We start from the raw sequence: 20032 nt of genomic DNA on the forward strand, positions 1-20032 counted from the left end.
GTAAACAATTCTACGTTTTTTTCCCTCCAAAACATGTTCTGGAAATGTCCAACCTTCTCTTTAGTTACAGATTAAAGTCTCTCACTATTCATTGTACAGTTATATACATAGAAGAGATAAACATAATGGGGCAGATTTACTTACCCGGTCCATTCGCGATCCAGCGGCGCGTTCTCTGTGGTGGATTCGGGTCCGGCCGGGATTCATTAAGGCAGTTCCTCCGACGTCCACCAGGTGGCGCTGCTGCGCTGAAGAGCATCGGAACGCACGCAAGTTCACTGGCCTATTCCTAGTGAAGGTGAGTGCAAGCTCCGCGACACTTTTCTTTTTTTAAATGCGGCGGTTTTTCCGAATCCGTTGGGCTTTCGTTCGGCCACGCCCCCCGATTTCCGTCATATGCATGCCGGCGCCGATGCGCCACAATCCGATCGCGTGCGCCAAAATCCCGGGGCAATACAGGGGAAATCGGCGCAAATCGGAAATATTTGGGTAACACGTCGGGAAAACGCGAATCGGGCCCTTAGTAAATGATCCCCAATGTATATCACATCATGCCGTATAGATCAATGCAAGTTAACCCTCTATGTGAAATACAACATGAAGTTGATGACTCTGTATAGAGAAAATATATGCAAATTCATGAATGTCCAAAGTTCAATGCTCCCCTGCTCCAGACCCTATACATATATATATATAGAGAGAGAGGATCTGTTGGCTCCTGTGTGAATGGATTTAAAGCAGTGATAATATAAGACTATCTCTGACAAGTCCTCTGTACGGGGATATCCTCACATCACTCTGCACTTGTTTTTTTTCCTCTTTATCCCTCTCTGTAGTTCTTGTTCTTGGTCCTCACACTTTTGTCTCAGTCGTCCTATTTCCTCTTTGTTCGTCTCCATCGTCTCCTCCAGATCTCGGATCCTGGCCTCATTTATGTTCTCTCTTGCTTGGTGCCTTTCATCTGTTCTCTGTATAATATCGTGGACGGCCTCCATGGCACCATGAATGAATTCATACTGTGGATCTCTGCTGGTTCTCCTGTTATCCGCCTCCTGTAGGCACGTGATGAGAAATGTCAGGATTTGGCTCTCGGTCTCGGGGTTGCGTTCGTGTTTTTCCACCGTGTAGTTTTCTACTTGGAAGATGTTTGTGGCTCCAATTTTCCTAAACTTGTTGAAATTATCGGACGCCAAATCTCTGTTTTCTCCAACTTTGGTCAGGACAACAATGGGATAGATACCTAGAAGAAATATCCATTCATCAGCAATACTTTAGCATTCTGGATTCCTAACCATAAAGTGGATCCTATTACGTTCTAGATCTGATCTAGTTACATAATGATTATACTTGTTACTTCTTAATCTGGGTGGAAGTTTCACAGATTTTATGGTTTTACCTGTGATGTTGTGAGATTGTCGGATGAAAGGTTCCAGCTCCTCGTATCGTTCATTTGTAAGTAAACTTTCTACACTGGGGAAAAAGTAGAAAAACATTGTTATACATCTGTCCCCTTATAAACTACTAGATTCACAACAGCCCACAGAACCCTGGGACCTACTGGAAGGTGTCAAAGGAAGGAAGTCCCAGACACAAACAGATACAATATAACAACCTGGCTACATTGTGTTATTATGTGGCTCCCTATGGCAGCATTACGTTAGGTCCTTAATAGAGATGAGCGAACACTAAAATGCTTGGGTACTCGTTATTCGAGACGAACTTTTCCCGATGCTCGAGTGCTCGTCTCGAATAACGAACCCCATTGAAGTCAATGGGAGACTCGAGCATTTTTCAAGGGGACCAAGGCTCTGCACAGGGAAGCTTGGCCAAACACCTGGGAACCTCAGAAAAGGATGGAAACACCACGGAAATGGACAGGAAACAGCAGGGGCAGCATGCATGGATGCCTCTGAGGCTGCTTAATCGCACCATTATGCCAAAATTATGGGCAACAGCATGGCCATGACAGAGTGACAGAATGAAGCTAGATAGCATCTAAAACATGCAATAATTGACCCTGACACTATAGGGGACGGCATGCAGAGGCAGCGGCAGCAGGCTAGAGAGTGGCATGGCGACATACCCTAAATGGACTCAGGCTTCAAACCAATGGGTGGCAGAGAGGAACCAAAGGAGGTGAGCAAGAAGCGCTCAAATAATATCGGTACATGATAAAAGTTTGCCAGTATATTTTGTGGATTACACAGCAGGGTGGCGACAAAGTTAACATGGAAGCCATGAAAACAACCCAAAATTCTGCCTGACACAGCTCGTTTGATAAGGGGACCATGTATGGAGGCAGTGAACTAGTAGTAGATTAAAGGTGCTGCAGTTAAAACTATGTTAGTTGGATCTTGGCATGGAGCTGGCGCTCCGCTGCCAGGCGAGCTTTCGCCAATCCAAGCCCCTGTCTCTAGGCTACTCCCCAAACAGCACTTCTAAGAACCTTTTGTATAAGATCAAGTGTAGTAGCGTTCTTATAAGTTTAGGATATGGCGGGTGAGGGGAATGTAAACAGATGCGCAAGAAGCGCTGAAATAATATCGGTAAATGATAAAAGTTTGCAAGTATATTTTGTGGATTACACAGCAGGGTGGCGACAAAGTTAACAACTTTGATGTGGAATGCCCTGTAATAGCTCTTGGGCGGTGTGCCTTTTATCGCCTAGGCTCAGCAGTTTGAGCACCGCCTGCTGTCGCTTAGCGACGGCACTGCTGCTGTGCCTAGAGCTACCGACTGATGGCGCCATGCCCTTGGATGGTAATTCGGAGGAGGAGGAGGTGGAGGAGGGTTGGGAGGAGGTATAGTAGGCCTTTGAGACCTGGACCGAGGTAGGCCCCGCAATTCTCTGCGTCGGCAGTATATGACCAGCCCCAGGGTCAGACTCGGTCCCAGCCTGCACCAAGTTAAGTGTAGTAGCGTTCTTATAAGTTTGGGATATGGCGGGTGAGGGGAATGTAAACAGATGCGCAAGAAGCGCTGAAATAATATTGGTAAATGATAAAAGTTTGCCAGTATATTTTGTGGATAACACAGCAGGGTGGCGACAAAGTTAACAACTTTGATGTGGAATCCATGAAAACAACCCAAATTTCTGCCTGACACACCTCGTTTGATAAAGGGACGATGTATGGAGGCAGCTATATGGACGACTTTTGGAGGTAGCAATGGAGACAACGTGTGGAGGCTGCTATGGAGACAATTTAATTTGGATAGTGCCTGTATGTGGCAGTCCCAAAAATTTTTCAAACCAGAGGAGCAGGTAGGTGGCCCTCCAGTAAAATGGAATAGATTGAGTGCCTGTATGTGGCAGTCCAAAAAAATTTTCAAACCAGAGGAGCAGGTAGGTGGCCCTCCAGAAAAATTGAATAGATTGAGTGCCTGTATGTGGCACTCCCAAAAATTGTTTAAAACAGAGGACCGGGTAGGTGGCCCTCCAGAAAAATTAAATGCATAAAGTACTATAGCTAGAGCCAGTGGGCCCTGTCAAAAAATAGCCAGTTTCCTCTGCTTTACTGTACAAAGAGGAGGAGAAGGAGGAAAATGAGGAGGAGGAGGAGTGGATCAATTATTCAGGTTGAGCTTCCTTCACCTGGTGGAGATTGGATTTTTATGAGAAATCCAGGCTTTATTCATCTTAATAAGCGTCAGCCTGTCAGCGCTGTCAGTCGACAGGCGTGTACGCTTATCTGTGATGATGCCACCAGCTGCACTGAAAACCCGCTCGGACAAGACGCTAGCGGCAGGGCAGGCAAGAACCTCCAAGGCGTACAGCGCCAGTTCGTGCCACATGTCCAGCTTTGAAACCCAGTAGTTGTAGGGAGCTGTGTGATCATTTAGGACGATGGTATGGTCAGCTACGTACTCCCTCACCATCTTTCTGTAAAGATCAGCCCTACTCTGCCGAGACTGGGGACAGGTGACAGTGTCTTGCTGGGGTGACATAAAGCTGGCAAAAGCCTTGTAAAGCGTACCCTTGCCAGTGCTGGACAAGCTGCCTGCTCGCCTACTCTCCCTCGCTACTTGTCCCGCAGAACTACGCACTCTGCCGCTAGTGCTGTCAAAAGGGAAATACTGTTTCAGCTTGTGCACCAGGGCCTGCTGGTATTCATGCATTCTCACACTCCTTTCCTCTGCAGGGATGAGAGTGGAAAGATTTTGCTTGTACCGTGGGTCCAGGAGAGTGAACACCCAGTAATCGGTGCTGGAATAAATTCTTTGAACGCGAGGGTCACGGGATAGGCAGCCTAGCATGAAATCTGCCATATGCGCCAGAGTACCAACGCGTAAGAATTCACTCCCCTCACTGGCCTGACTGTCCATTTCCTCCTCCTCCAACTCCTCCAACTCCTCTTCTTCTGCCCATACACGCTGAACAGTGAAGGACTCAACAATGGTCCCCTCTTGTGTCTCGCCAACATTCTCCTCCTATTCCTCCTCATCCTCCTCCACCTCCACCTCCTCCGATATGCGCTGAGAAACAGACCTGAGGGTGCTTTGGCTATCAACAAGGGAATCTTCTTCCCCCGTCTCTTGTGACGAGCGCAAAGCTTCCGACTTCATGCTGATCAGAGAGTTTTTCAACAGGCCAAGCAGCGGGATGGTGAGGCTGATGATGGCGGCATCGCCACTGACCATCTGTGTTGACTCCTCAAAGTTACTCAGCACCTGACAGATATCAGACATCCACGTCCACTCCTCATTGTAGACTTGAGGAAGCTGACTGACCTGACTACCAGTTCTGGTGGAAGTTGACATCTGGCAGTCTACAATCGCTCTGCGCTGCTGGTAAACACTGGATAACATGGTTAGTGTTGAATTCCACCTCGTGGGCACGTCACACAACAGTCGGTGAGCGGGCAGTTGGAGGCGGCGCTGCGCTGCCCTGAGAGTGGCAGCATCTGTGCCGGACTTCCTGAAATGCGCACAGATGCGGCGCACCTTCGTGAGCAAATAAGACAGATTGGGGTATGTCTTGAGGAAACGCTGAACTATCAGATTTAACACATGGGCCAGGCATGGCACATGTGTCAGTCTGCCGAGTTGCAGAGCCGCCACCAGGTTACGGCCGTTGTCACACACAACCATGCCTGGCTTCAGGTTCAGCGGTGCCAGCCACAGATCAGTCTGCGCCGTGATGCCCTGTAATAGCTCTTGGGCGGTGTGCCTTTTATCGCCTAGGCTCAGCAGTTTGAGCACCGCCTGCTGTCGCTTAGCGACGGCACTGCTGCTGTGCCTAGAGCTACCGACTGATGGCGCCGTGCCCACGGATGGTAGTTCGGAGGAGGGGTGGGAGGAGGAGGAGGCATAGTAGGCCTGAAACACCTGGACCGAGGTAGGCCCCGCAATCCTCGGCGTCGGCAGTATATGACCAGCCGCAGGGTCAGACTCGCTCCCAGCCTCCACCAAGTTAACCCAATGTGCCGTCAGCGATATATAGTGGCCCTGCCCGGCAGCACTCGTCCACGTGTCCGTGGTCAGGTGGACCTTGTCAGAAACGGCGTTGGTCAGGGCACGGATGATGTTGTCTGACACGTGCTGGTGCAGGGCTGGGACGGCACATCGGGAAAAGTAGTGGCGGCTGGGGACCGAATACCGAGGGGCGGCCGCCGCCATGAGGTTGCGAAAGGCCTCGGTCTCTACTAGCCTATAGGGCAGCATCTCCAGGCTAAGCAATCTGGAGATGTGCACATTAAGGGCTTGGGCGTGCGGGTGGGTTGCACTATATTTGCGTTTCCGCTCCAGCGTCTGGGGTATGGAGAGCTGAACGCTGGTGGATGCTGTGGAGGATCGTGGAGGCGACGATGGGGTTTTTGTGGCAGGGTCCTGGGCAGGGGGCTGACTATCAGCTGACACAGGGGAAGGAGCAGTGGTGTGCACGGCCGGAGGTGAACGGGCTTGTTGCCACTGAGTGGGGTGTTTAGCATTCATATGCCTGCGCATACTGGTGGTAGTTAAGCTAGTAGTGGTGGAACCCCTGCTGAGCCTGGTTTGGCAAATGTTGCACACCACAGTCCGTCGGTCATCCGGTGTTTCCTTAAAGAACCTCCAGACTTCTGAAAATCTAGCCCTCGCCGCAAGAGCCCTCGCCACGGGAGCTTCACTAGTTGACACATTTGGCGCTGATGCACCAGCTCTGGCCCTGCCTCTCCGTCTGGCCCCACCACTGCCTCTTCCAACCTGTTCTGGTCGAGAACTCTCCTCCGTCTCAGAAGCACTGTGTTCACCCGGCCTCTCAACCCAGCTTGGGTCTGTCACCTCATCATCCTCCGATCCCTCAGTCTGCTCCCCCCTCGCACTTCCTGCCCTGACAACAACTTCCCCAATGTCTGACAACCGTGTCTCCTCATCGTCGGACACCTCTTTACACACTTCCACTACGTCAAGAAGGTCATCATCACCCACAGACTGTGACTGGTGGAAAACCTGGGCATCGGAAAATTGCTCAGCAGCAACCGGACAAGTGGTTTGTGAGTGTGGGAAGGGTCCAGAAAACAGTTCCTCAGAGTATGCCGGTTCAAATGCCAAATTTTCCTGGGAGGGGGCAGACTGGGGGGGAGGAGGCTGAGGTGCAGGAGCTGGAGGAGTGGCGATTTCGGTGACATGGGTGGACTGCGTGGAAGACTGACTGGTGGACAAATTGCTCGAAGCATTGTCAGCAATCCACGACATCACCTGTTCGCACTGTTCTGGCCTCAACAGTGCTCTACCACGAGTCCCAGTAACTTCAGACATGAACCTAGGGAGTGTAGCTCTGCGGCGTTCCCCTGCTCCCTCATAAGCAGGTGGTGTCTCACCCCGCCCAGGACCACGGCCTCTGACCCCTGCAGTAGTTGGACGCCCACGTCCCCGCTCTCGTCCTCTACCCCTAGCCCTCGGGTTAAACATTTTTAAAATGAGAGTTATAACTTTAATTTTTTTTTAACTTTTTTTTGTGTTTTTGAGTTTTTAAAACCAAACGATGCTATCCTATTGCTATGGCTATTTTCTAGCCAAGTATGAAAGCACACTACTATGCCAGATGAGATGACACTGAGTTATTAAACAAAATAAACGTAAAATAAAAAAGGACAAATGGAAGACTGTGCCTAATTGAAATCCAACCCCTACTAAATTTTCCCACTTCGGTCTTTGCGATGGATATGTGCGTCACTAAGCGCAAAACACAGCGGTCGCAAGTCTCACTACAAATTGCTCACAATTGGCTAGTAGATGCACTGCAGCAAGTACAGCCACCAGCAGATCAACCAGAAATCAAATATATAACGCTACTGTAGGCGTAAGTAAGCCGTTTGGATTCTCCTATGGCTATTTTCTAGCCAAGTATGAAAGCACACTACTATGCCAGATGAGATGACGCAGAGTTATTAAACAAAATAAACGTAAAATAAAAAAGGACAAATGGCAGACTGTGCCTAATTGAAATCCAACCCCTACTAAATTGTCCCACTTTGGTGTTTGAGGTGGATATGTGTGCCACTAAGAGCTAAACACAACGGTAGCAAGTCCCCCTGCTAATTCCTCACAAAATGGTACTAGATGCAAATAAAAAAAAAAAAAAGTAGAACGTTATTGTAGCCCTAAGAAGGGCTGTTGGGTTCTTGGAGAATCACTCCTGCCTAACACTATTCTAATTGAACAGCCTAACGCTTTCCCTGACCAGCAGCAGCTCTCTCCCTAGCGGCATCCAGACACAGAATGATCCGAGCAGCGCGGGCAGCGGCTAGTCTATCCCAGGGTCACCTGATCTGGCCAGCCAACCACTGCTATCGACGTGTAAGGGTACCACGTCATGCTGGGTGGAGTGCACAGTCTCCTGGCTTGTGATTGGCTCTGTTTCTGGCCGCCAAAAAGCAAAACGGCGGGAGCTGCCATTTTCTCGAGCGGGCGAAGTATTCGTCCGAGCAACGAGCAGTTTCGAGTACCCTAATGCTCGACCGAGCATCAAGCTCGGACGAGCATGTTCGCTCATCTCTAGTCCTTAACATTTTGGCATCGTAAATATATGGCATAGCTATAGTGTGAGCTACCATGTCATCGGCAGAGTGCTGGGGCAGATTAAGACTGTGACTGTTTGGCTGTTTTGACTGTTCGGTACCAGAACCAAGCTTCTTGGGAAACTAGGACGGTCAATTCTGTCTGCTTTCAGTTCCTATTCCTTTAAAGGTCTTGTATACCTGTTTGTCCAGGGATAGACTGGATTACCAATGTTCCTCCAGGCTATAAATAAAAGAATTGGATTCAGAGGTTCTGCAATAGGCAACCAAATTTGAAGGCTGTAAGGAGTTCAAGAAGGTTAGCCCTGGTGGGTCCAAAAAACACTGGCCCAGATATCTGAAAACTGTTGAAATCAGTCGTAGTGCAGTTTGCCTCAGTAATGTCCACTTGGCGCCAGATAATCCAGTAGTAAGGCTTAGTAAGGCTTCTTGTGCTATGCCTGGACCGTGACCTGGGTGTAGACTACATTTGGCTAAAGTGGCGGAGGGATGGGCACTGCTCTCCCCTCCCCTCTCCATAGGGATGCCGTGTGCTCGGCCGTACTTACGTATGTGCTCACCTTACTGTGGCAGATCGCTATAGGCGCCTATGGGGATGTAGAGTCGGGTGCACAATTTGTTTTCAGGATGGAGATCCCTCTCTTTATTTTCTTTGATGGGTGTTTTGATTGCCCTTAAAGGGGTTGTCCGAGTTTTTGAAAAAAGCTAAAAGTGGCCGGGACAGGGCTGCTTAAAAAAAATAAAGATGTACTTACCTCCCAGTGCCCTCTCGTATCCAGCGCTGCTGTCACTCCGGTCCGGGCGCCATGTAAACAAACATGGCCGCCGGAGCAGCGCTGGACTCAGTTCCGGCCGAACCTGACAACCTTCCGGCCCCCATACACAATGCTGTGTATAGGGACGGATAGGCGTGCCCGGCCACGGACGGCCGGAAGCTGAATCCAGCGCTGCTCCGGCGGCCATGTTTGTTTACATGGCGCCCGGACCAGAGTGACAGCAGCGCTGGATACGGGAGGGCACCGGGAGGTAAGTACATCTTTATTTTTTTTAAGCAGCCCTGTCCCGGCCACTTTTATCTTTTTTTCAAAAACTCGGACAACCCCTTTAAACCCTGGATGGCCGCCCATTCCGCCTGTATTATGATCCGCTATTGGCTGTGTGTGTGTCGTGTGTGTATATATACATCTACGGTATCTATATACTATATATATGTATATGTATGTGTGTGTGAAACCCTGTCAATGGAATAAATGGAAGTACCTGTATACAAACACAGGGACAATGATTTCCGTGGGGCGATGGTGGAATTGTTCCGGGATCAGGTCTAATTTTTCTCGAATGCTTCGGTTCCACTCCACCCGACTATAACTCCGCAATTGACCTGTACACAGTTTAGAGACCATTCATTATCAATGACTTCAGCAGATGTTAGTTCCAGCATCTATATAACATTATGGGGCACATTTACTTACCTGTCCCTGCGCGATCCCCGAGGTGCGTTGTCCGACGATCCTGCACAGCTGCCGTGATTCACTACCAGCGTGCACGCGATTTCCTTGATCTGTCGCTTCCCTGCTCAGTTCACCTTCTTCTTCCCGGTGCATGTAAGTGCTTGGCTTGTGACACAATTTTAAATGTTAAATACCGCGCTCTGTCAGAATCTGTCGGATCGTCCGACAGCCGCCCCCCGATTTGTGTCGCATGAAAGCTGGGGCTATTGCGACACAATCCGATCGCGTGCGATGCAATCCCCGGCGCAATCCCCCAAAACAATGGAATACCTGCAGGGGGCGCCGGATTCAGGATTTGTGGTGCCCGTTCTTCATGAATCTAGTGCCCCCCTGCACTGCTCCACTATTCTTCTGGTGCACCGTTAACATGGGGCGTGCGCAAGTTTTCATATTAAATGTGGCACAGAACAGGCAGTTTGCGCCTAAAAGATGCAAAGTCCGACAGAAAACTGGCCACAGTAAATGAGGCCCACCACACATTACCACTGCCTCTGATACCAAGGGCTCCGGGTTTAAATCCCACCTACAATATAGAATTAAAACTTCCTGGAATGTAATTTAGCATCTCATGAGCCCAGGTCGGCTCCAGGTTTCAGTAGGCACCTGGGCAACAGAGCATCAGTGGCCCCTGGGCATCAGAGCATCAGTGGCCCCTGGGCAACAGAGCATCAGTGGCCCCTGGGCAACAGAGCATCAGTGGCCCCTGGGCAACAGAGCATCAGTGGCCCCTGGGCAACAGAGCATCAGTGGCCCCTGGGCAACAGAGCATCAGTGGCCCCTTTGCAGTGATATCACATTGCAGCATTCAAAATTCATGTCCTAAAATACCCTAGTTTTCCATATCAGACAGCCCCCTCATGGTTATTTTATATAAAGTCCCCCTCACCCCCTATGGATTCAGTAGATACAGCCCCCCTAACCCAAATGGATTTCTTATATACAGCCCCGCTCACCCAAATGGATTCCTTATATACAGCCTTATGTGGGCCCCCCAGCAGCTGTGGGCCCCAGCACTTGCTCAGTTCTACCAAGTGCTGGAGCTGTGTGAGTGCTGAGAGGAGACCGTACCCGCTGCGTCATAGAGAAATTATGTAGGATTTCACAATTTTAATGATTTTTTTTTAATTTTACGTATCTAAGGAATGTGTTTATTAGGACCTACTCATCTGTGCGGATATCCCTTCCAGCTCTTCCGGGGTCATCATATTCAGCCCTCGGTTATCAGTGATGTGCACCTTAGGGGTCAGTATGTAGTCGTTCCTCTCCATCGTGATTGGAAAGTTAGACTTCCCCGATCCAGCAACATTTCGGAAGTCTCCTCGTCGGACAACATACAGGCAGGTGTTAACAAGGGAAGATTTACCGTGCCCCAACATCCCGAATAACTGGAGGCTGACCCATTCATACGGGGGGTTTGGAGTGTAAAGATGGATCCGGTTTAATAACGATTCATGTTTTGACAGCGCCATCTCACCGAAAAAGAAACGTAAAATCTACAAAGCAATGAATAAAGCAGTTACTATAATAGATAGGACATGACATTGTATATAACTACATACACCAGTAACATGGGTCTACTATAGACATGACTGGCCGGGGATGCTGGGAGTTGTAGTGACAGATCACTTACCTACAACAAGCCTGTGTCCAGTACAACCTGAGAATGAACCAAATCTCAGAGAATATCCAAGGAAAGTGGAAAATAGCTGCCGACCTTGGGGGAATTTGCATAACCTACAATTAATGTCAAAGTCTGTTACAGTCCTGTGCACAGGAATCCAGGAGAGGGATATACTGGTATATATCATACACTCAACTTTATAAAGGGATTTTCCCCAAATATACAGCTACCTGTATTGTCTCCTAATGTGTATCACTCATCTTCCTCCATGTTAAATGTTATTACAGCAATGTCTTTGCATATTACAGTGATGTCTATTCACTGTCAGGAAGCAGAGATCCAGAAAATGGTAAGGAATTGACATGGAGAGATATAAGCGCCTCTTGTGGTCTCGCCACTTTCTGTGATTCGTGATATCCCAAAGATATGAGACAAAGGGGAGGGTTATGCCAATAATACGGCAAACGTGGGGATTTTTCGGTGTTTTGTTCCGTATGTTGCCTCCTCTCTCCTTTCCCACAAGTGGATCTAAAAAGTTGATCATTTTTGTAAGTTCCTTGTAGCAGAAATGTTTCCGATTATTATCTCCCAACACTCCCAGAAAAAGATCGTTTCCTGACTACGATACCTCTATGTTCATACAGTGGAATTACTCGAAAATTTTTGAGAGGTTTCTAATCCCTTGAATTTGGCTACAGTGATTTGCGTTAACAATCTTCCTAAAAGCTCAATTCGGAAAATCCGGAAAAGCGCTATTCGATTTGTAAGCCGCGTGACATCAAAATAAATTCTCCAGACATCTCAAAAATGATGAAAATGTAAAGTAGACAAATGGGAAATGTTATTCAGCAACTTATTTAGGTGGTAAATGTATCTGCCTGATGATTTAGAATTTTTTTTTTTCAAAAAAATGAATCATTTTTTTCCTTTTTGTAAATAAATGCAAAACTTATCAGCCAAAATGCACCGCACTAATGAAGTACAACATGTGGTGGTGGTGGTGGTGGTGCGGAACAATCTCAGAATCGTTTAGATAAGTAACAGTATTCAAAAGTTATAACCATATAAAGCGCCGCAAGTCAGAATCCAAAAATGGGGCTGAGCCTTAAGCTGTAAAATGGGTTAACATTGCTCAGATAGCGCCACCTAGCAACAGAGAAAGTGTTTATAACCACGAGATACAATGTAGCCCTAGGTGTGTATCAGACGATTACAATGTAGATATATGTTACATCGCTGCTGTGAGGGCGGCTACCAGTAGATGGCGTAATTACAATACAAGATGATTGGCTCGTAGAAGCTCCCATGATACCACGGCCACGTTCTATTCACTTCACCGGGGGCTGTAGTTACCTGGCCGAAGCAACCAATTACAGCTCAGCTTTAAAATATTCATGAGCACTGGTAAAATGAAAGCTGAGCTGTGATTGGTTGCCACAGGCAACTCAGAACATTCTTCCTCTGAGGCAGCTTGATAAGGCCTGATCACTGTCACTGGCTACCAGGAAGTGCTATGAGGGGAAGAGGGCGGAGCCTCTGGTAACATGAGGTTTTAGGTCCTAGTTCACACATCACGAATTTGATCCAGATTCCTGTCACAATCTGCGTCGAGGTGAATGGCGTCTCTGCCTCCCCTTTTGTGTGATACAAAAAATAAGGTCTGACAATCACGTAATATAAAAAGATCCTTTATTAAAGTGTAACAGCAGTTAGTGGTCGTTAGTAGTCACATGACCTAACAAGGTCTCTTAATGTCCCATAATCCTTCATTCCCCGGATCACTGATCTCCTCGCTGCATTGGGAGGACGCCGTTATTACGTTAATCGCTCCGGATTATATACACAGTATACACATCATGGCGGCAGGTCATCAGGGGTCGCTGAGCTGGCTGGCGTCCGTCAGACGCGTCCCCTCCAGTATGTCGTGGACGTCCTGCAGGGAGGTGGCTTGTCGGATCTTCTCCAGGCTGACCTGTCATGTAATCAGGAAGTTACTGGAAAGCCCAGAGCAGCGTATTCCTGTCTCCCTATGACAACACTGCCTGTCACAGCTGTTATACTGCAAATGTAAAATTCTACTTTTCTGGAAAGGAGCGCAGAGAATTGGGACTTAGTATATACCTAAAGTAGTCGACTGGTCCTGCCGAAATAACCAGAGACCCCTATAACTGATTATGTTGGGGTAGAGAATCCCTATAAGAATCCGCATAGCACTATTACATTGTACGACATCACCAGACACCGTACGACATCACCAGACACCGTACGACATCACCAGACACCGTACGACATCACCAGACACCGTACGACATCACCAAACACCGTACGACATCACCAGACACCGTACGACATCACCAGACACCGTACGACATCACCAGACACCATGACATCACCAGATACTGTATGACATCACCAGACACCATGACATCACCAGACACCGTACGACATCACCAGACACCGTATGACATCACCAGACACCGTATGACATCACCAGACACCGTACGACATCACCAGACACCGTACGACATCACCAAACACCGTACGACATCACCAGACACCGTACGACATCACCAGACACCATGACATCACCAGACACCATGACATCACCAGATACTGTATGACATCACCAGACACCATATGACATCACCAGACACCGTACGACATCACCAAACACCGTATGACATCACCAGACACCGTATGACATCACCAGACACCGTATGACATCACCTGCAGCTTCTGTGATAAGCGCACAAAGTCCCGCTGCACTTCCTCGCTCGTCTTCAGCTCCGTCTGGAGCCGCAACATCTTGTTCCTTTCATCGCTGAGAGTCCGTTCCAGAGACGCCTGAAGACAACATGAAACATCCACCATATGAAGCGCCGCCACACTGACCGCCACCCAGCTTTCCCGGGAACAGAAAAAACATCCATAATGAGACTTTAGTTACTAGACGGGATGTGACGCACCTTCTCCTCCTGCTCCTTCTGCAGAGACTTCTCCAGGTCTCCCAGAGACTCCCAAAGCTTCTGGACCTGACCCTCAGACTCCTGCAGCTGCACCTCGGCCTGCGGAGAGCAAAGGAGAGAAATTACCTGGAGGGAGAACGAGGGAACATAGTGCATCCTGCAGAGCTGAAGTGTAAAGCATGGGGGACAGCTACCACAACCTCCAACAATGCAGGACTCTAATAACGGAGAAAGATGTATTACAGGACAGTTGTATAAGCTACAGGATAATCCAGGCAGAGCTGCAGTGTAAAGCATGGAGGAGCAAACACTGAGGACACAAGCCTGAAAGTGAAGGAAGAAGCGGCTCCTCCGTGTCCTCACCTGCTTCCTGTCCTGCTGTATCCGCTCCATCTCCGTCCTCAGGCTGGAGAGAGTGGCTGCAAAACCACAGAGAGACAGTCAGGGACGTCCACCCCAGCCCTGCCCCCGCCCCGAGCACCCAACCTACCTTCCATGATCTCTGTCACAGCGAAATACGGGTAGAGGAGGGAGAAGAGGCACAGTCAGTATCCACAGCATGTATATACTGTATACACCAACTACTGTATAATCAGGTACATTATACCCACCTACCATATACTGCACACCTACCTACCATATATATATATACTGTATACACCAACTACTGTATAATCAGGTACATTATACCCACCTACCATATACTGCACACCTACCTACCATATATATACTGTATACACCAACTACTGTATACTGCACACCTACCTACCATATATATACTGTATACACCAACTACTGTATACCCACCTAACATATACTGCACACCTACCTACCATATATATACTTTATACACCAACTACTGTATAACCATGTAAAATATACTCTACTACCATATATATATATACATACACTGAATACCCACCTACCATATACTGCACACCTACATACTGTATATATACTGTATACCCACCTATTGTATATCCATGTACATTATACCCACCTACCATATTCCCGTATACTGCACATTCACTTACTGTATACCCGCTCACTATATATCATCAGGATCCCTCCTAGTTCTTATCCCACCTGACATAGGACCCCCTATTGATCGCAGTGACCCCGGCAGTACAGATTGAGGTCATTCACCCCTCTCCTCGGTGTGAGCGTCCATCGTCCTCCTCAGCTGCTCCTCCACCTCTTGCTTCGCCACTTGTTCTGTCTTCAGCTCTTCTTGTAGAGATACAATCTCGATAAACAATCGCTCCTGTCTGTGCTGCGCCGCTCGCTGGGAACAATGGGAAAGATTATAGAGATGCCCCGGGACCACCTCCCGCACTGCCCCGATACCACCTCCCGCACTGCCACGGTACCACCTCCCGCAACGCCACGGTACCACCTCCCGCAACGCCACGGTACCACCTCCCGCAACGCCACGGTACCACCTCCCGCAACGCCACGGTACCACCTCCCGCAACGCCACGGTACCACCTCCCGCAACGCCACGGTACCACCTCCCGCAACGCCACGGTACCACCTCCCGCAACGCCACGGTACCACCTCCCGCAACGCCACGGTACCACCTCCCGCAACGCCACGGTACCACCTCCCGCAACGCCACGGTACCACCTCCCGCAACGCCACGGTACCACCTCCCGCAACGCCACGGTACCACCTCCCGCAACGCCACGGTACCACCTCCCGCAACGCCACGGTACCACCTCCCGCAACGCCACGGTACCACCTCCAGCAACGGCACGGTACCACCTCCAGCAATGCACGGTACCACCTCCAGCAATGCACGGTACCACCTCCCGCAATGCACGGTACCACCTCCCGCAATGCACGGTACCACCTCCCGCAATGCACGGTACCACCTCCCGCAATGCACGGTACCACCTCCCGCAATGCACGGTACCACCTCCCGCAATGCACAGTACAACCTACAAGTGGATAAGACTTTAGTGGTCAGTCTGACACAGCGAGTACATGTCAGCGTTTACCTGCGGGGGTGACAGCGGCGTGGTCTGTCCTGCGGGGGGCGCTTGTACACTCAGGCCCCGCAGCTTCTCGTTCTCATCACTGAGACAGTTCACCTCCTGGTACAAGCGGCTGAAGGAGGCCGTCAGAGCCGCCTGGGTATAAAACATGACAAATCATATAAAACACCACAAACAGAGGACACACCATCATAGACAGTATAAAACAAGAGGAGGGGAGGAGCTGCAGCGTCACCACAGATGATCCATGTTATCAGCAGACAGACGTCATCACTCAGCTCAGTGCCAGGCGGCTGCTGGAAAGCAGTGGAGATCTCACCATTTTCTGCGCAGTCTTCTGCTGAGTGTCCGCCATGTTTTTCTGTAGACTCTGTAGGATTTCTTCTGAGTTCTTGATCTGCTCGAGCAGCTGCTTGACCTGGAGGAGAGGCGGCGGTGACTACAGAGCTATATATTATATATGCATGTGGTGGGATACACCTGTATAATGCCTCACCTGGTTGGCGCAGTCCTCCGAGCTGCACCTCAGAGCCTCCTGTAGGTCCTCCTTCTCCTGCACCACCTTCTCCAGACGCTCGCTCACGCTTTGTAGCTCCGCCTTCTGCTGTGCAAACTGAAGGAGGAAGAAATGTACCTAAAAAAAACCTAAAATTATCCCCCCCCCCCATTATATATCACCAATCACAGCCCTATTATTGCTCCTTCACATCTAAAACGAAGAATGAAACAATGTTACACCTATACAGGTCTGTGTCTCCATAGTAACAGACTACAAATAAATCTCTGTGTAGTCTGACCCTCCCCTCATACATACAGAAACTGTATACACGGAAGGATTGCTCCAGTTCCATCCTTTTATTGATGGATTTATGGTCAGAAGGAATGAGGGGATCAGTTGGATCACTTACCTCCTGCTCGGATAGTAGTTGGTAGCCCGCGGGGGGGATGTATATGCACTCAGGGACCAGGGTGGCTGTAGATATAAGGGACGCCGTGTCCTCCTGGCCGTGGATCAGCCGCTCTCCGGGATACGAGGAAATGGAGACACAATCATAGCCCCGGGCAAAGGCCTCCACAGTAGCCAGGAGCTCCGGGTCGTCTGTGGGGCTCTCCGGAGAAGACGAGAGGGGGTCCGACCCAAAGCTGCCATCTTCTGGCTGAGACATCAATACACAAAGCTTCCCTGCAAAAGAGGAGTCCGAGAATTATTCCTGGAATGTGAATGGAGACTCCGGAATGGTAATCGCCTGCAGCGCCCCCTTCAGTCACAGGCGACTATGTAAATTGTATATAAAAGTGACTTTTTACAGATAATTCAGCATTTTTAATGACTTTTTCAGAAACTACTGAAGGTCGAACACTAGATAGAGAATATACAATGACCCTGCAGGCTGAGGAGTGGAGGAGGGGGCTTTAGATTGTCAGCTCTTGGGCCCAGTGCACTCACATGTGACTCTGCTGACACCAAATTACATTCAAAAGCAACAAATCTGCATTTTATGTGTCCTCCCATTAAACTTCTCCCTGCAGGACACAGTATAGAGAAGACAGGCATTAAAGTGTCAGCTCCTGGGCCCAGTGCAGTCATTTAGACTCAAGATCACTGGTCTGCTGCAGGACTACAACTCTCAGCATCCTCTGACCCCCCCAGCACACTGCAGGTTATAGTTCTGTATCAGTATCACAGTGTGTACTGACCCCTGTGGCGGCTCCTCCGTGACCTCAGGAGATCCCTCCACTTCTATCCCGACTCCCAACTTTCCTCCTCGGCAGATCCGCATCCGCATGGGACACGTTTCCGTATCCGCTCGGGAATCTCCGTCAGCGCTCGGCTTTGTGGGCTGCAGAGGCTTCGGTTGTTTCCGCCAGCGCTCGGCATCAGACTGTTACAATTGTCTCCTATTGTGTTGGTGGCGGTTCGGGGATTTCCACCTGCGCTCGGCTCCGAGTCTTCGGCAATGACGCCTTGTCCTGTGCCCTGGTGTCCGGAGGTGTCACCTCTAGATCCTGTATCATGTGGCCAATGGTTACGCAATCGTGTACAGTGTGAACAGAGGCAAATAATAGGACAGATTGCTTTACACCATGACAGCAAAGTCGGTGTATGTTCACACTGCAGAAACACACTGGGGCTGAGTCTGACACAAGAGCTTACAGTCTATGAGGATGAGGGGGTGACACAAGAGCTTACAGTCTATGAGGATGAGAGGGTGACACAAGAGCTTACAGTCTATGAGGATGAGGGGTGACACAAGAGCTTACAGTCTATGAGGATGAGGGGGTGACACAAGAGCTTACAGTCTATTAGGATGAGGAGGTGACACAAGAGCTTACAGTCTATGAGGATGAGGGGGTGACACAAGAGCTTACAGTCTATGAGGATGAGGGGGTGACACAAGAGCTTACAGTCTATGAGGATGAGGGGGTGACACAAGAGCTTACAGTCTATGAGGATGAGGGGGTGACACAAGAGCTTACAGTCTATGAGGATGAGGGGTGACACAAGAGCTTACAGTCTATGAGGATGAGGGGGTGACACAAGAGCTTACAGTCTATTAGGATGAGGAGGTGACACAAGAGCTTACAGTCTATGAGGATGAGGGGATGACACAAGAGCTTACAGTCTATGAGGATGAGGGGTTGACACAAGAGCTTACAGTCTATGAGGATGAGGGAGGGACACAAGAGCTTACAGTCTATGAGGATGAAGGGGGGACTTGTACAATGCTTCAGCCATTCTGTAATGGATAAAATATTTAAATAAAGAGATAATTAATGCAGAGTGAATCAGTCACCAGCGCTTATCGATAGAAACCAGGGTGCAATGGTCTGCAGAGAAAACTGTGTAATGGTATCAGTGATGAGAGACATAGAAGGGAGGAGAAATAAGTGGAGTTTAAGAGAAAAGAAAGTGAAAGGAAGTTCCATGCAGTTAGGGAGTGTGATAGATCTGCCTGAAAAAATGGGATTTTAGGGCAAGTTTTCAAAGTTTAATAGATAGGTATTAGCCTGATAGGTAGTGCAGTCCGGAGTATAGGGGCAGCTCGGGAGAAGTCCGGGAGATGTGAGCGGGAGGTTGGAATGAAGGAGGAATTCTTAGATTCCTGCAGGATGGAGGAGCACAGGGATAGACTGAGATGCGGATGAGGATCTGTATGCAGAGAGCTCCCCCTAGTGGTGGGAAACCTGTACAAAAGTGATTGTTCTGATTCTTCTTTTTGCAGTAGGTATGAAAATAATTGAATGTCTGTACAGTGTGAACAGCACAACGACGTAAACACTTCTTTCACACTGAAAAACATGGCTGAAGTCAGGAAATCAGACAGCAAACACATCCTGCGCTGACTGATAACTACTAACAGGATGCAGCTGGGGGGAGAGGAAGACCCTCCACACTCCAATAACTCTACACAAAGAGAGAGGCCTCACGCTGGGATATATAAGACTATGACATCATCAAAGGACACTATTACATCACTCATCATGGCGGCTATAGCTGGGTAGTCACCGACATCCTGGATCCCTGTGGGTCTGTTGCTATGTCCATCTCATTATTGAAGAAGCAGGAAAAGTCCTCACAGGCTGTTCTGTCACTAAATGTTAGGCTATGGCATGTATGGAAATGGTCATCCCCTTTAATTAAGCTTTAAAAGGACATATAATTCCCTGATACAGAGATCCATATTCCCTGCACAGAATTATATAATAAAGTAATGACTGCCAGCAGCCACTAGAGGGAGCCCACTGTATGATGTAGGATCTGTATGCAGTGAGCTCCCCCTAGTGGTGCCTAATGATGGATATAATAGAATAATTCAAGACGTAGCCAGACTGCAGCCAGTGTTATGTGGAGAGATGTAATCATACAATTTTGTATGTTTTTAGTAGCAGCAGGACTGTGAAATATGAATTACTGGAGTGTAGTGCACTGAAGGTGTGT

The 20032-nt window shown here is 48.9% G+C and overlaps 2 protein-coding genes across 2 annotated transcripts; both read right to left on the reverse strand.

The window, feature by feature from the left end:
- Window positions 1-727: 727 nt before the first annotated feature.
- Window positions 728-11226, reverse strand: LOC140076017 (uncharacterized). Its single transcript, XM_072122549.1, has 5 exons — window positions 11139-11226; window positions 10671-11001; window positions 9258-9378; window positions 1397-1470; window positions 728-1240 (listed from the first exon to the last, which is right to left on the reverse strand). Exons 2-5 carry the CDS (start codon window positions 10975-10977, stop codon window positions 789-791), a joined length of 954 nt encoding a protein of 317 aa, XP_071978650.1. The 5' UTR covers window positions 10978-11001; window positions 11139-11226; the 3' UTR covers window positions 728-788.
- A 1575-nt stretch (window positions 11227-12801) lies between these two features.
- Window positions 12802-18099, reverse strand: RABEP2 (rabaptin, RAB GTPase binding effector protein 2). The gene is made up of 11 exons (XM_072119640.1): window positions 17791-18099; window positions 17001-17275; window positions 16589-16705; window positions 16412-16510; window positions 16096-16227; window positions 15242-15380; window positions 14586-14597; window positions 14459-14514; window positions 14096-14194; window positions 13857-13973; window positions 12802-13101 (listed from the first exon to the last, which is right to left on the reverse strand). The coding sequence occupies exons 2-11, from the start codon at window positions 17256-17258 to the stop codon at window positions 13000-13002; spliced, it is 1131 nt and encodes a 376-aa protein (XP_071975741.1). The 5' UTR covers window positions 17259-17275; window positions 17791-18099; the 3' UTR covers window positions 12802-12999.
- Between the last annotated feature and the right edge of the window lie 1933 nt (window positions 18100-20032).

Source organism: Engystomops pustulosus, chromosome 8, assembly GCF_040894005.1.
Source record: "Engystomops pustulosus chromosome 8, aEngPut4.maternal, whole genome shotgun sequence".
NCBI lineage: Eukaryota > Metazoa > Chordata > Amphibia > Anura > Leptodactylidae > Engystomops > Engystomops pustulosus.

Coding starts and splice junctions, on each gene's coding strand:
- LOC140076017 (XM_072122549.1), bottom strand. CDS start 10,977: ATGGCGCTGTCAAAACATGAATCGTTATTAAACCGGATCCATCTTTAC. Junction 1,471..9,257: donor GTCCCTGTGTTTGTATACAG/GTACTTCCATTT, acceptor CTTTTTCCCCAG/TGTAGAAAGTTTACTTACAA. Junction 1,241..1,396: donor ACAATCTCACAACATCACAG/GTAAAACCATAA, acceptor TATTTCTTCTAG/GTATCTATCCCATTGTTGTC.
- RABEP2 (XM_072119640.1), bottom strand. CDS start 17,258: ATGTCTCAGCCAGAAGATGGCAGCTTTGGGTCGGACCCCCTCTCGTCT. Junction 16,511..16,588: donor CGGAGGACTGCGCCAACCAG/GTGAGGCATTAT, acceptor CCTCTCCTCCAG/GTCAAGCAGCTGCTCGAGCA. Junction 14,195..14,458: donor TACAGCAGGACAGGAAGCAG/GTGAGGACACGG, acceptor TGCTCTCCGCAG/GCCGAGGTGCAGCTGCAGGA.